Below are 12,954 nucleotides of genomic sequence, written 5' to 3'. Positions count from 1 at the left end.
TGCTGTCTTGGGGACCTGCATTATGGATTTTGATCCAATTTTCTTTTATAGACATGCCATTTACTGAATTGTAGTCTAAACACTGAATTGTAAAAAAGATCCTTATTAATTTCAGTCCTGGAACCAAAGTTAACCTGTGGAAGTTCTATGTAAGTATTTTAAAATCAGAAATAAATGTATAGAATGAAAGTGAAAAAGATATCGTCTCTCTCAAATATAAAAAAACCCATGGAAATTCACAGTAAATGATTAAGCCCATTCTAATTAGTAAAAACAGGAAGTAGTATACCCACTTCCTCCCTATGGACAATATTTAGCTATGCTACATAAACAAAAGATATATTTGCAGGAGAGCTGAATGTCTAACTTCCGCATAGCTTTCAACTCATGCTAGTTTAGAGACTGAATGCAATTCCCTAAGAAGCAATGTGCTAGGCTGACAGTATCCAATTTTGCAAACACTAATGGTCGGGGTACACTGAAAGAAAGACAGGAGACACGCGATATGAGTTTTAATCAGGCCACAGCTTTATTATACAGATGTCTGGGACTACCCAGCCGATGAACTGTACAGTGAAGGTCAATCCATGTTTCTTTAAATCATTATTTGGCGCTCTGCCAGCGGCCTTTGATTTCCATCCAGGTCCCCCAGCCAACCCATGTCTGGGACTATAACATCCACCACACTCATAGGAGGGTTAAGGTGGGCTATGAGAAGGGGGAAGATTTTGGCTCCCTGTCATACCAAAGGAATCCCCAAATCCCCAATCCCCTCCCCTGTGCTGTTCCTTTAGCCAGTGCCTCCTTTTAAGTCCTTTACCAGGCCATTTATCTGTTCCTTGCATGCTTTCCTTATGGAGTACCTGCACTTGGCATCTGCCACAAGGGCGCACCAACAATTTTCTTGGTTGCCTGCTCCCACCCCAAGCTGGTTCCCAGACCATCTCAAAATGAATGGTTCTTTTGTGAGAAAGTACTCATTGTCCCATGTAGGATCAGGAAGAGGTGCCAGCCAGTGCATTTTCCTTGACCCAGAAACTGCAAAAACAGTCCTCCCCAGGGAGCTACACAGGTGACCTGCACTCTGGAAGCTGGAATTGACAGAACTCCTTAACAGAAACTAAACAAACCATTTGTGTGCCTGGAGCCAAATTCTCCACTCCCCGACCACACCATATTCTGAGGTTCCAGAGAGCCAGTGGTATCTCCTTGCGTTTGCTGCTAGCACTTAGTGCAAACTCACAACTAGCAGATGTTGAGGATTAAACATTGTAAAACAAATACCTTCACTAACTTCATAATCCTGTGCAATCTGGACACTTGGACAGTAAAGATGCGATAAATTGTGATCACCAAGTGCTCTCCATTGACTTCAGTACTCCACCAAAATGAGAAGAGTAAACAGAGTTGACAAGGGAGCGTCAGCTGTTGACTTAACAGTGGCGCCGATAATGCAGTAAGCAGATCTAAATACATGAACTTCAGCTACGTGAAGTTGTGTAATCTAGGTTGATGGCCCTTGGTAATCTAGACAAGGCCTGAAACTGATTTGCAACTCCACAATGTAGAGCTAGAGGGTTTGGTTTTGTTTTGTTTTGGTTATCCACGTTTTGCAAATCTACATTCATCAGCTTGTGCAGAATCAAGAGCTCTGGGCTTTCTGGGTCCTGATACTATTCATTTCTTGGGGGAAAAAGAGAACACTGTTCCCTCTCGTAGCATAGGCCTTGTAGTATAGCACAAGGCCCTATAAGCATGTGAATAAATCAATCCCTATTCAGTAAGGCAGTTAAGCGAAGTGTTTTGCTGAATCTGGGCCTAAGAAAATAAGCAAGATGCAGGTCACCAGGGACATAAAGTATATCTTTACATTTCTACTAGACATTCTCCTTTTTATAGTTAGTGTGTTATCAAGAAATTTTAGAAATAACAGCTTCTTTAGTTTGTAGTCTATTCTAAGTTAAATATTTAATTTTAAAATTTCTGAAATAAATTTTTCTGGGGTAACCAAGGGAGGCTATGTTCCTAATTTAAAATAATGAAAGGAAATCCTTGCAATTTGTGACTAGACTTTAGAATAGCACAGGTTTTAAAGCTCATTTAGACAACCAACAATAACTAGTAAATTTCATGCTCTGTGACACTGAAACAATGTTAACTGTAAAATATCAAGTCATTAAGATGAGCATAAAGTCTCTCTGCTTTTATTTCAGAACATCAAACTACATGTAAACTTTAATATGACACATAAAGAAATGGAAGTCTTTCAAAATAAAAATAAATCCTAAATCAGATTTGCTACTGAAAACGCACAAAAGGCAGTTCTAATAAAGATGAATCAAATATGCCCTTTCTTCACACCTTAACAAAAATATATTTGAATTTTTAAAAATAAATATTTTTATATATATTCAGGATTATATATATAAGTTTCTTGCAGACTAATTTTCATCCAAACATATCTAGGTTTAAGAAAGCAGTTCTAGTAACACAATTTCAGAAAGCAATTATTGAAGCAAGTCATTTGATTTTAGAAAAATTTGTTTAATTAATAATCCTCACAAACTGCACAATTATAATTCATAAATACAGATGAAGTTGTAAAAAATGAAAAGGGAATTTTAATTCATAAATGTATTTCATTCCAATGGTTGCCCTCTTAATATACTAAATATGTGAAAATCAGTGCAATCTGAACACTGTCCAAAAAACACATCAACCCCGGAATACTCAGTGGAGTATACATTCATTTCTACTTTGTAGCTTCCTTTAGTAAAAAGAACTAACTCAATAAATCTTTGGTACTATAATAAAGCATAGTGAACCCTCCAATTTTCAATAGAGACAAAACACACTGGGAGGTTAACACTGTAAATATTCAGAGTCATGCCGTAAAATATTAACTTCATTTTTCTAAACTAAAACCTACCTCACTGAAGATGCTGCCACTACTTGAAACTAAATATGATGGGGGCTATCTTCTTGTACAGAAGCCAACAGGAGTTTGGTACTAATCTTCATGGGTATGGGCAGAAGCCCAATATGATTAAAACAAGGAGAGGGAAGGATCCATTTAGTAAAATGTGCTAGAATTGAGTTGGGAAATATTTTTGTAATGAGTGCACCAAAAAGCTTCACAAGAAAGCATACAAAACTACCACTTATTGAAAGATCTCTCATTTTCTGCTGAATGTGTTGTTTTGAGACTGCATAAATGAAACACTGGTTTACAACAACTCACAGAATTTAAGTCCGTCCCAATACAAATGTGTTCTTTGTTTGGAGGGTCTCATTCAGTGATTATTATTTATTTTTACAGTATGTGTGCTATTCTCAGTGCAAGACCAGATGACTTTATATTAGAATAATGCAGTGCAATTTCTCTCTCTTGGGACAAAGACAGTGAGTAAATCTTAACATGATAGGAATGTTTCAAAACAAAAATTGAAAACACATGTTTCACCAAGCAAGTATTCTTCTATGTACAGCAAATCTAGAAAAAGCAGCATATCATGTTTGTGCATCTTTGCATTTTACTAAGTACAGTACACCTACTTTAAAAGAGTCTTCTATGTTTAACAAAAGAAATACAAATTCAGTCTGAATAAAAGAAAAACAAATGGCTAATTATTTTTTCCAACAAGGAAACTAAACAGAGAATGTAGAAAGCCTAAAAAGTAAGGAGCACCATGTTTAGTAATAAAGGCAACCACCTTCCTCATTTTGAGTGATAATGGCTCAATTTGAAAGCATTAGAAACAAACTGAAAATGACAAGCAGATGTGGTGCTTCTGCAAGGCTTCTGCTCCTCCATCTCTCTGCTCAGGCCATGTCCAAAACTTAGGCTACAAAGTATGAGTTTTGTGCAGGGTATTATTAATGTTTTCCACGTCTACCTTCAAAAGCATGATGCTCTCTGTGGGCTAAGTGGGGTGGGGAGAGAGAAGAAAAATCAACTTTTAAATTAATTATATGAACAAGAACTAAGTAAAAACAATGCTAAGGGATGGAGATTTGGGGACGGAGGTATATTTTGATGGATAAAAATATTCCTATGGATTCTCCTACTGTTAGCAAGAAACAGTATGTTTTAGTGAAGGCATTCAATAGAATAAAAAATTACCACTACTTTCAGAATTAACTTCACTCTAAATAAACCTTTTTGTTGCAAATGCCTGTACATTTAAGGCATAATACAAGATCTAGCATTACTGTACTTATGGTCCTAACCCTGCAAGCCTTACTTCAATGGATTCAAGCTGCTATGTCAAGTCCTGAGTAAATTTCAGATTTTGCGCTGCCGCTTAATCCAAAAAACACCCATTGACTTCTATGGGCTTTGGCTCAGATCCCTGGAGGATTCCCCTATTCTGTTCTTCTCAGTCCAGCACCTTCATGTACACTTTGAATTAAAGAAGCAGAGACAGAGGCTGAAATCCTGGCTCCACTAACTTCAACAAAGACAAGAATTTCACCCAGAGTCCCTGCCTGACCTTAATTTTAGTCTAAATTAAGATGAAAACAACAGGAAAAATCAATAATAAAGGTGAGTGGTCAGGAGGGACAGGAAAAGACAACAACCATTTTTACTAGTGTGTTTATATAGAGCTTAGCCCAGTGGAACCCCTCCAGATCTTTATTGTACTGCTACAATACCAATAAACTCATTAATGAACAATGAGTTCTTTTATTATTTCATCTGCAGGCAATATAGCTTTGTGAATCTCACAAACCAGTTTGTTAACACCTAACTATGAAAAACACCTGCACTATTTTGTACAGAGAAAAAAGCTCCAATAGTTAGAAAGTAAAAATTCTTATGCTATGATACTACATTTCTGAATGCTAAAAGTTCAGTCAGTCACTTAACAAGGTTATCCTAAAGCATACAGCTCATCTATGATCACCCTCTCTATAAAACTGGAAATCCTGGTAGGAGGAAATAAATTGACAAGATACTTACGCTTATAAAACACTGCTTTAAAGGACGTGTGTGGCAGAAGTTCATAGATCTTTTCTAAAACAGTTGCTTCACTTGCTAAAGATGCATTCACATTCCAGACTTGAACAACATCTTCACGGTCACGAACACTGACACTAACCCCTATTACTTCGTCATCTGTGTAGAGGAAGAAGTGTTGAAGAAATAATCCATTCTTTAAAAGGGAGACGAGTCTATACAGGCTAGTTATGCTATTGTGGAACATTTTGTACAAAAACAAAACAAACATGAAGAAATGAAACAGGGCAGTCTAGAATGAGGAGAATACCAGAATAGAAACCATGTGTGTGTTTAGTTGCAGCAGTTGTTGTAAATAGTGCCTTGAAGCGAATTGGCAGTTCATACACAATTGATAGCTATGGCTTTAATTCTGTGTTATGGTAATATAAGGAACTGAGGGACTGGGAAATCTGTCACCACTCTGAGTGAAATTTTATTTTTCGAAGTGTGAAGGAGACAAACAGTAATCTCTCCAGAATGTTTAGCTTTATTACTGGGCTGCTACTAGGGGTGTGAGAGTGTTACAGTTTACATGGTTAACAGATAAGCATGGGCTCATCAGTTAATGTGCACGGGGGACAGGTGGGAGCTGATGTGTGCAGGGAGCCAGCTTTTATGCCAACTCCCTGTGTGCACTGGCTCCTGTGGAGTTGCCTCCCCCCACTCTCCCATGCAACTCCCCTGCATGTAAACATGTCACTGCTGACATTTTCACAAAAGCTTTTTAATATCCCTAGTTGCTACTGTTTTCTCAAGCAGCAGAATGAAATTAACAAGACTATGGTGAGTTTCACACTGTTGCTACAAGTATCCAGGAGTCCTTTGTCTACTGCTGAATCACTGAGATTGGAACAGAATTCTGCATAGACAATTAAGTGTACAGGGCACACATGCTTTTTTACTTCCTGACGTCAGTTCAACTCTCCATAAGGAGGAATGAGCAGGGACAGATTTAATGTTTTTTATTGTGAAAAGATGAGGGGCATCTGTTTCTGTTTCCTAGGCTGCTAAAACGCATGGAAGTTAATCAGAGAAGTAGATTACCTATCATACTACCTCAACAAACCCTTGCTGAAAAATACTGTCATTAAATTATTGCATCTAAACAATATCACCTATTGTGTTTCTGAATTTAGTGGTTCCACTTAACAGGCGACATATTTCAAGTACATTTTGTGTAAAATTAACACTAACAACTAATGTGATTCAAGTGGTATAATGAAATGAGAAGAAGGGTGGTCCACTGCAGGTCCACTGTGATCATTCAGCAGATTCCAATTCATTCTCAGTTCTGTTACAGAATACCTTTGTGACCCTGGGCAAATCATTTAACCTATCTGTGTCTCCATTTCCTAACTGTTAAATTGGAAAACAGTACTTCTTCATCCCACAAAGTGCTGCAAAGATAAATACACTGAAGATTGTGGGATATACAGGTATTGCAGTAATGGGGGACATATAATGCCCAAGATAGATTCACAGCAGTAATGGTACAAAACACCCCATAACAAGCAAATGGACTCGTGCTGAGACGTCCAGAATCCTAGCACTATGGAATTAGCATTAAGCCATTACAACACTGCTGATATACAGATATTTTACCTGTAGAACACTTGGCATTCTCCTAGGGATTCAAGCTGGGCCATTGGAGGCAGGTAGAACAATCATATCAAACAGAAGTTCTCAGCGAGGTGGGAAGGGAAGTTTCAGCCTCTGGGACAGAAGCCCCAAACCCTCAGCCCCATGATCTTCTCCCATCTCCACAGCTGAAGCCCAAAGTCCTCGTATTTCCCACCCATTGGGCCCTGGAATTTTTATAGCACGTTGGGGGAGGGGGCTCAGAAAGAAAAACGTTAAGAACCTTGATCTAGAGCTAACTCTATCCCACATAACAAGCCAGGAAACCCTGTTTGTCTCTTTGACCTGTGCCCTTGACAGAGAGAACAGGTATGCTAATATTCTGACACACAAGTTTTAAGTGTCAGAAGGTTTTTTTAGAACAAGAACCTAGTGCTTGGAACAGGGGCTTAAAATAAATCTAAATAAATACACAGAAAGCACTGTAAAAACAAGATCTCTTTACCTGCTGTAGAGCAATCTGTAAACTGTTCCCCAATAGTTGCCAGCAGTAACTCTTTCCAAACCGCAGACTAAGAAGAAAAAAATCAGTTACCATTCTAGGATCTTTCCACGTACATGTTAGGTTTTCTTGTTCAGTCTTGAGTGCAGTTTCTGAAGTTGTGTGTTATAAGTGCATCTTATGTTACACTATTCCTTTCTTCCACAAAGAGTTGGGGCAAGAATTTATAATACTTATAATAAGTAGTGTCGAAGCAAAAACAAGCTCCTCTGTGTTTAGGCAGCTAACAAACAGCTTTATTAATTAATAAAGCACAGCATGAGCCAAACGTGGTCACAGCAGAGCCGGGCCCAGTAAGGCTGCTAATACAATCAATCCTAGGGGTAGCCGTGTTAGTCTGAATCTGCAAAAGCGACGAGGAGTCCTGTGGCACCTTATAGACTAACTGAAGTGTAGGAGCATAAGCTTTCATGGGCAAAGACCCACTTCGTCAGATGCATGTAGTGGAAATTTCCAGAGGCAGGAATAAATATGCAGGCCAGGATCAGGCTGGAGATGACGAGGTGGATCCAATCAAGGAGGATGAGGCCCACTTCTAGCAGCTGATCTGGAGGTGTGAATTCCAAGAGAGCAGAAGCTGCTTTTGTAGTTAGCAAGCCATTCACAGTCTTTGTTTAATCCAGAGTTGATTGTGTCAAACTTAAAGATGAACTGTAGCTCAGCAGTTTCTCTTTGAAGTCTGGTCCTGAAGTTTTTTTGCTGCAGGATGGCTACTTTTAGATCTGCAATTGTGTGTCCAGGAAGATTGAAGTGTTCCCCTACAGGTTTTTGTATGTTGCCATTCCTAATATCAGATTTGTGTCCATTGATTCTTTTACGTAGGGACTGTCCTGTTTGGCCGATGTATATAGCAGTGGGGCATTGTTGGCACATGATGGCATATATTACGTTGGTGGATGTGCAGGAGAATGTACCAGTGACAGTATGGCTGATCTGGTTAGGTCCTGTGATGGTGTTGCTGGTGTATATATGTGGGCAGAGTTGGCACCGAGGTTTGTTGCAAGGATTGGTTCCTGAGTTCGAGTTATTATGGTGCGGTGTGTAGTTGCTGGTGAGAATATGCTTCAGGTTGGCAGGTTGTCTGTGGGCAAGGACCGGCCTACATCCCAAGGCCTGTGAAAGCGAGGGATCATTGTCCAGGATGGGTTGTAGATCACTAATGATGCGTTGGAGAGGTTTTAGCTGGGGACTGTAGGTGATGGCCAGTGGTGTTCTGTTGGTTTCTTTCTTGGGCTTGTCCCGTAGCAGGAGGCTTCTGGGTACACGTCTGGCTCTGTCAATCTGTCTTCTCACTTCCTCGTGTGGGTATCGCAGTTTACAGAATGCTTGTTGAAGATCTTGTAGGTGTAGGTCTCTGTCTGAGGGGTTGGAGCATATGCGGTTGTACCTCAGTGCTTGGCTGTAAACAATGGATCGTGTGGCGTGTCCGGGATGGAAACTGGAGGCATGCAGGTAAGTATAGCGGTCGGTTAGTCTATAAGGTGCCACAGGACTCCTCGTCGCTTTTGCACAATCAATCCTAGTATCTTTATATCCTTTGCCAAAGAGTCTGACGTCAGGGCATCCAATTACAGAAATCCTCAATTAAATTTGGAAAAACAAAGCCTTATCAACAAGATGGCGGACAGGTATGAGGGAGTACATCTCCTGTCCCAACCAGCTCAATTAACACATACCAATAGCCCATCCTGTAGGCCTCTTCTCACGGGGTGACAGAAAGTTCACTCTGGTCTACGTGCTTGAGAGAAAAGCTGAAATGGTTTCTGATATACAAGATGGCTTCTAGCTAAACATAAAATAGCTTTTACAGTAGCATAACTTGAAATTCTTCTAATAAATGTTTAAGCATAAATTTACTTTCCTTAAATTCGTGTCTGGAACCTGACCTAAGTAGGCTAATGTAAAGTACAAATGTAGATTTCTCTGAAGTATTCCTCCTGCTTATGCAATATAAAAGATCACTAAATGGCATTTGTGACCACTTGTTCTATCAAAAAATAAGTACCGTTCATTTTAAGAGCCAACCTGTACTAGAAAATTTGTATTTAAATATCATGTCTTGATTTTCCTTTTGACTATGAAATTTTTTTTTCAACAAATTCAAATGATAACTAGATAATTAAAACAGGAAATAAGTCTATCACACAGTTGTCTTTGGTTATGTTAGTCTGATGATACTGTTATTTCCTTTTTGACATTTTTGACATTTGTTACTATGTAAGCCAAAGGAGAATTCAAAACTTGGAACCCTGATGTTGATAATTCATAAGCAACTCTGGGCTAATACGTTCAATAACATACTCCAACATGTGTGCTTACAGGGAAATAATCATATTTCTGGACCATATGGCAACATCTATGTTTTTCTATACAGCCATAATGACTTTTGTATATACTGCTTGGAACAAACCATGGCCTCACTTTTTCAATATAGTTGTATTTTTAGGTACTATTAAAATGGTTAAGAAATTAAAACAAAATAAAGTTAAATCCAAAAAGCACAAATACGATGAGCCAAGCAAAATTTCACTTTGTTTCTGAACATTCTAATCCACTATGGAGCTGCGAGTCAGCAAACATCATGCCAATTCTATAATTATATTTTTGGCTGGAATTAAAAGGGGACCAGATAAGTGGGGAAAAATGAAGGGAAAGGTGACAATGAAGAAGTGAGGAGAGGGTAGGGGATCAGGTATGGAGTGAAGCTGAGGTGAAGACATCAGTGGAATGAAGGCTGGAGCAAACAGCCAATCAGCACAGGGAACTGAAAGGTCACAGACTGTCCAAAGGTCCCTGCTTTGCAGGCTTCTGCAGCTGCTCCTATGGGCTTGAATCTCAGGCTGATTCCCCTATTTTCACAGGGACAACTCATATGAGAAATTATACGTGTTCGTGCAAAATAGGGCCCTAACCTTCTACACATAGAAAGCAAAAGGTATTTCAGCAATGCTGAAACAGAAATTGTTGGAGTGATTTTCCACCCTTTTAAACTGTTATTATGCAGTACATTTTAGAACTTACGGCAGTGAAGAACATGACTAGCTAGTGACAGGCACAGTGTGATCTATTAGAGGCAGCAGCGCGGGGGAGGGGAGACTATGGGGGAGTCCCAGTGGGGAGGTGGGCTGGAGCTGTGAGCTGCTTGTGGTTATCAGGGAAGCTCCATGTGCTGTCCCTCCCTGCAGGCACTGCCCCTGCAACTCCTACTGGTCAGGAACCACAGCCAATGAAACTGTGGGGGCAGCGCCTGCAGGCGAATGCAGCACATGGAACCACTGGCCCCCCCACCCCTGGTTGCTTCTGGGAGCAGCATGGGGCCAGGGCAGGCAGGGAGCCTGCATTAACTCCACTGTGCTACAGATTGGGAGCTGCCTGAGGTAAGTGCCCTGTGCCCCCTCCTGCACCTCAACCCCTGCCCCACCCTAGAGCTAAACTCCCTCCCACAACCCAACCTTCTGCCCCAGTCCTAAGCCCCGCCTGAATCCAAACTTGCTCTCAAAGCCTACACTCCCACCCTTTGTCCCTATCCTGAGCCTGCTCCCGTACCCTAATTCCTGCTCAGACCCTGCATCCCCAACTCAAATCCCCAGACCTGAGCCCATTCCTGCAGTCCAAATCCCACAACCCCAGCCGAAAGCCCCCTCCTACACACCAAACCCCTTATCCTCAGACCCACCCCAGAGTCCTCACCCCAATAATCTGCTCCAGGCTTGAGCCCCCTCCTACTTCCTGAACCCCTCCTTTTTGGCACCATGCCAGAGCCTAAGGAAAGCCCTAACCCTCCGCCTGCTCCCCGCCTCCCTGCGGGCTGTGGGTGACCCTAGACTGATTTTTTTCTAGAGGTCAGTGGCTCCTGATAGGAAAAAAGGTTCCACACCTTTGATTTCGGCCCTACTCCTAAAACACTTAATGAAAATTAATATTGTTGTGCATGACTAGTTCTACTGAGTTCCCTTCAATGGGGCTACTCACATGTGAGTTTTGTAGGACTGGTTAGTTCTGAATTGAGGACAGGTTCTTGGAGAACATCATTGCTGCTCCAGCTATAATTAACTATTAATTTTCAATCACAGTGACCATTATTATATTTTATCTTGTGTATCTGTAAGTGAATAAAGCAAGTCTTGAGAGGGAAGTTAAAATTTACCAAATCCTATGCCAGCCAAATGGAGATGCTGTATGAAATATTTACCTATAGCTTTTGTTTAAAGATTGTCACATAAATGTTATGAGCAAAAAGTCAAGTACTGATTTATCTGCTGCAACACATTTTCTCATTTTCTTAAAATAAAAGGTGTTAGACTTTATAATGGTGTACTGACATCATGCAACACAGTTCAACAACCAAACTAAGAACTTCACAAAAGGAATTTTTTAAAGAAAAATGTCATCATTTTATATGTGAAGATTAAGCCGAAACCCTGATCAGTCATTTCCAGATAGAAATTGACATTACATACTGTACTTTCTTTAGGGACCTTCATTTTCCATACACCTCCTTTGGCATTGCTTTCCTCTTCCCTGGTTGAGGGAAATATATCAAAGAAAACAAAACATTCAAATCCACAGGTAGGTAAGTTGCATACAGTGTACTTTTCATAGTATGATACAAATTTAAATTTATTTATGGGGTTAATTTTCCAGGAAGATTCCATTTGAAATGTAAGTACTAAATCTTGGTAACAAGGCTGACAGCAGAGAGAAATCATTCACTGTTCATGTGAAGCACACCTGTCAATATTAGAGATGTTAACTAACATGTATTTGTGTAAACATATAACCGTTGAATTTTTTAGCGGGTTATACATTTACATGTGGGAGGACAGATGGGAGAGGCAGCAGTGCAAGGGGGAGGCGGCTCCATGGGAGCCTATACACACGGGAACAAGCTTGAACGCCACTTCCCACTTGTACTGGCTCCCGCCTGTCCCTACCTCCTATGTTGCTGCCTCTCTATCAGAGGCAGCAGCATGGGGAAAGAGGGGTCAGGCAGCTCTGCAGGAGTCAGCACAAACTGGGAGCCAGCTTAAAAGCTGGCTCCCCATGGGCACCAGTTTCTGATTCCCCCTCCTCCCCTGCTGTTGTTGCCTCTGATACAGAGGCAGCAAAGGGGGGTGGGCTGTGTATGTAGTCATTAGGATTAACTGGTAAGCCTGGGGTTATCGGTTAATTGTGTAAACGACTACACTCTAACATCCCTAGTTGACATACAGTCTCTCTCCTATGTTATTTGTGTTAATTCTCTTTTCCATGATCACAGGGCATCTTTGAAATGGCAGCAAATTCTCAGAGAGCACCTGTCCACAAAACATGACATGGCTTATTGCAGTAACCTCATATGTCAGCAGCTCATTTCTTCTGAGGTTCTTGCAAAGGAACACAGAAGCCTGTACATATTTCAGTTAAGTTCTACAATCACTGGGAATTAATTATCCTTCCAAAAAATCAAATGATCTGGAGTTAAGGAGTTAAGGGTAATACCACTCTGAAATCATTCTTCATAATGCTTTTATATACAGCCTTTTCCAATGCAGTCTGTTGCAGTTAATGTGTAAATAGTGTTTTCTTTTCACTCATGGCTCCACCAAATAAAAAGTTTAAGAACCAGTTTTTTAAAAGGTGTACGCTAATAGGTTCAATGTACGATGTCTGAACTTCTGAAAACTGTTTGCTGCCTCTAAAAATTCCCCAGCCTCAATGAGCTCCCATAAATGGTAGGTGGGAGGCAATGTTGTGGAAGAAGATAGATCAAGGACAGCACATTTTTAAACACCAATAAAAACAGATTATGTTTATAAAAACATGGCCGTAA

General features: G+C 40.3%; 1 protein-coding gene across 1 annotated transcript in view; it reads right to left on the bottom strand.

The window, feature by feature from the left end:
* Positions 1-2,523: 2,523 nt before the first annotated feature.
* The window catches only part of EIF4E3 (eukaryotic translation initiation factor 4E family member 3), a 43,057-nt gene continuing 32,626 nt past the window's right edge, over positions 2,524-12,954 (bottom strand). Inside the window, exons 4-7 of the mRNA XM_075938642.2 lie at positions 11,603-11,663; positions 7,086-7,152; positions 4,964-5,119; positions 2,524-3,923 (exon numbers count right to left, since the gene is read on the bottom strand). Coding sequence (XP_075794757.1) covers positions 3,877-3,923; positions 4,964-5,119; positions 7,086-7,152; positions 11,603-11,663 — 331 coding nt within the window. The 3' untranslated portion in view covers positions 2,524-3,876. The remainder of the gene's footprint in view (positions 3,924-4,963; positions 5,120-7,085; positions 7,153-11,602; positions 11,664-12,954) is intronic.

The sequence above is a fragment of the Pelodiscus sinensis genome, chromosome 11 (assembly GCF_052426305.1).
Source record: "Pelodiscus sinensis isolate ZL-2025 chromosome 11, ASM5242630v1, whole genome shotgun sequence".
In the NCBI taxonomy this organism is placed as follows: domain Eukaryota; kingdom Metazoa; phylum Chordata; order Testudines; family Trionychidae; genus Pelodiscus; species Pelodiscus sinensis.
The sequence above is the reverse complement of the archived record's forward strand: the minus strand, read 5'-3'. Positions and strand labels throughout refer to the sequence as shown.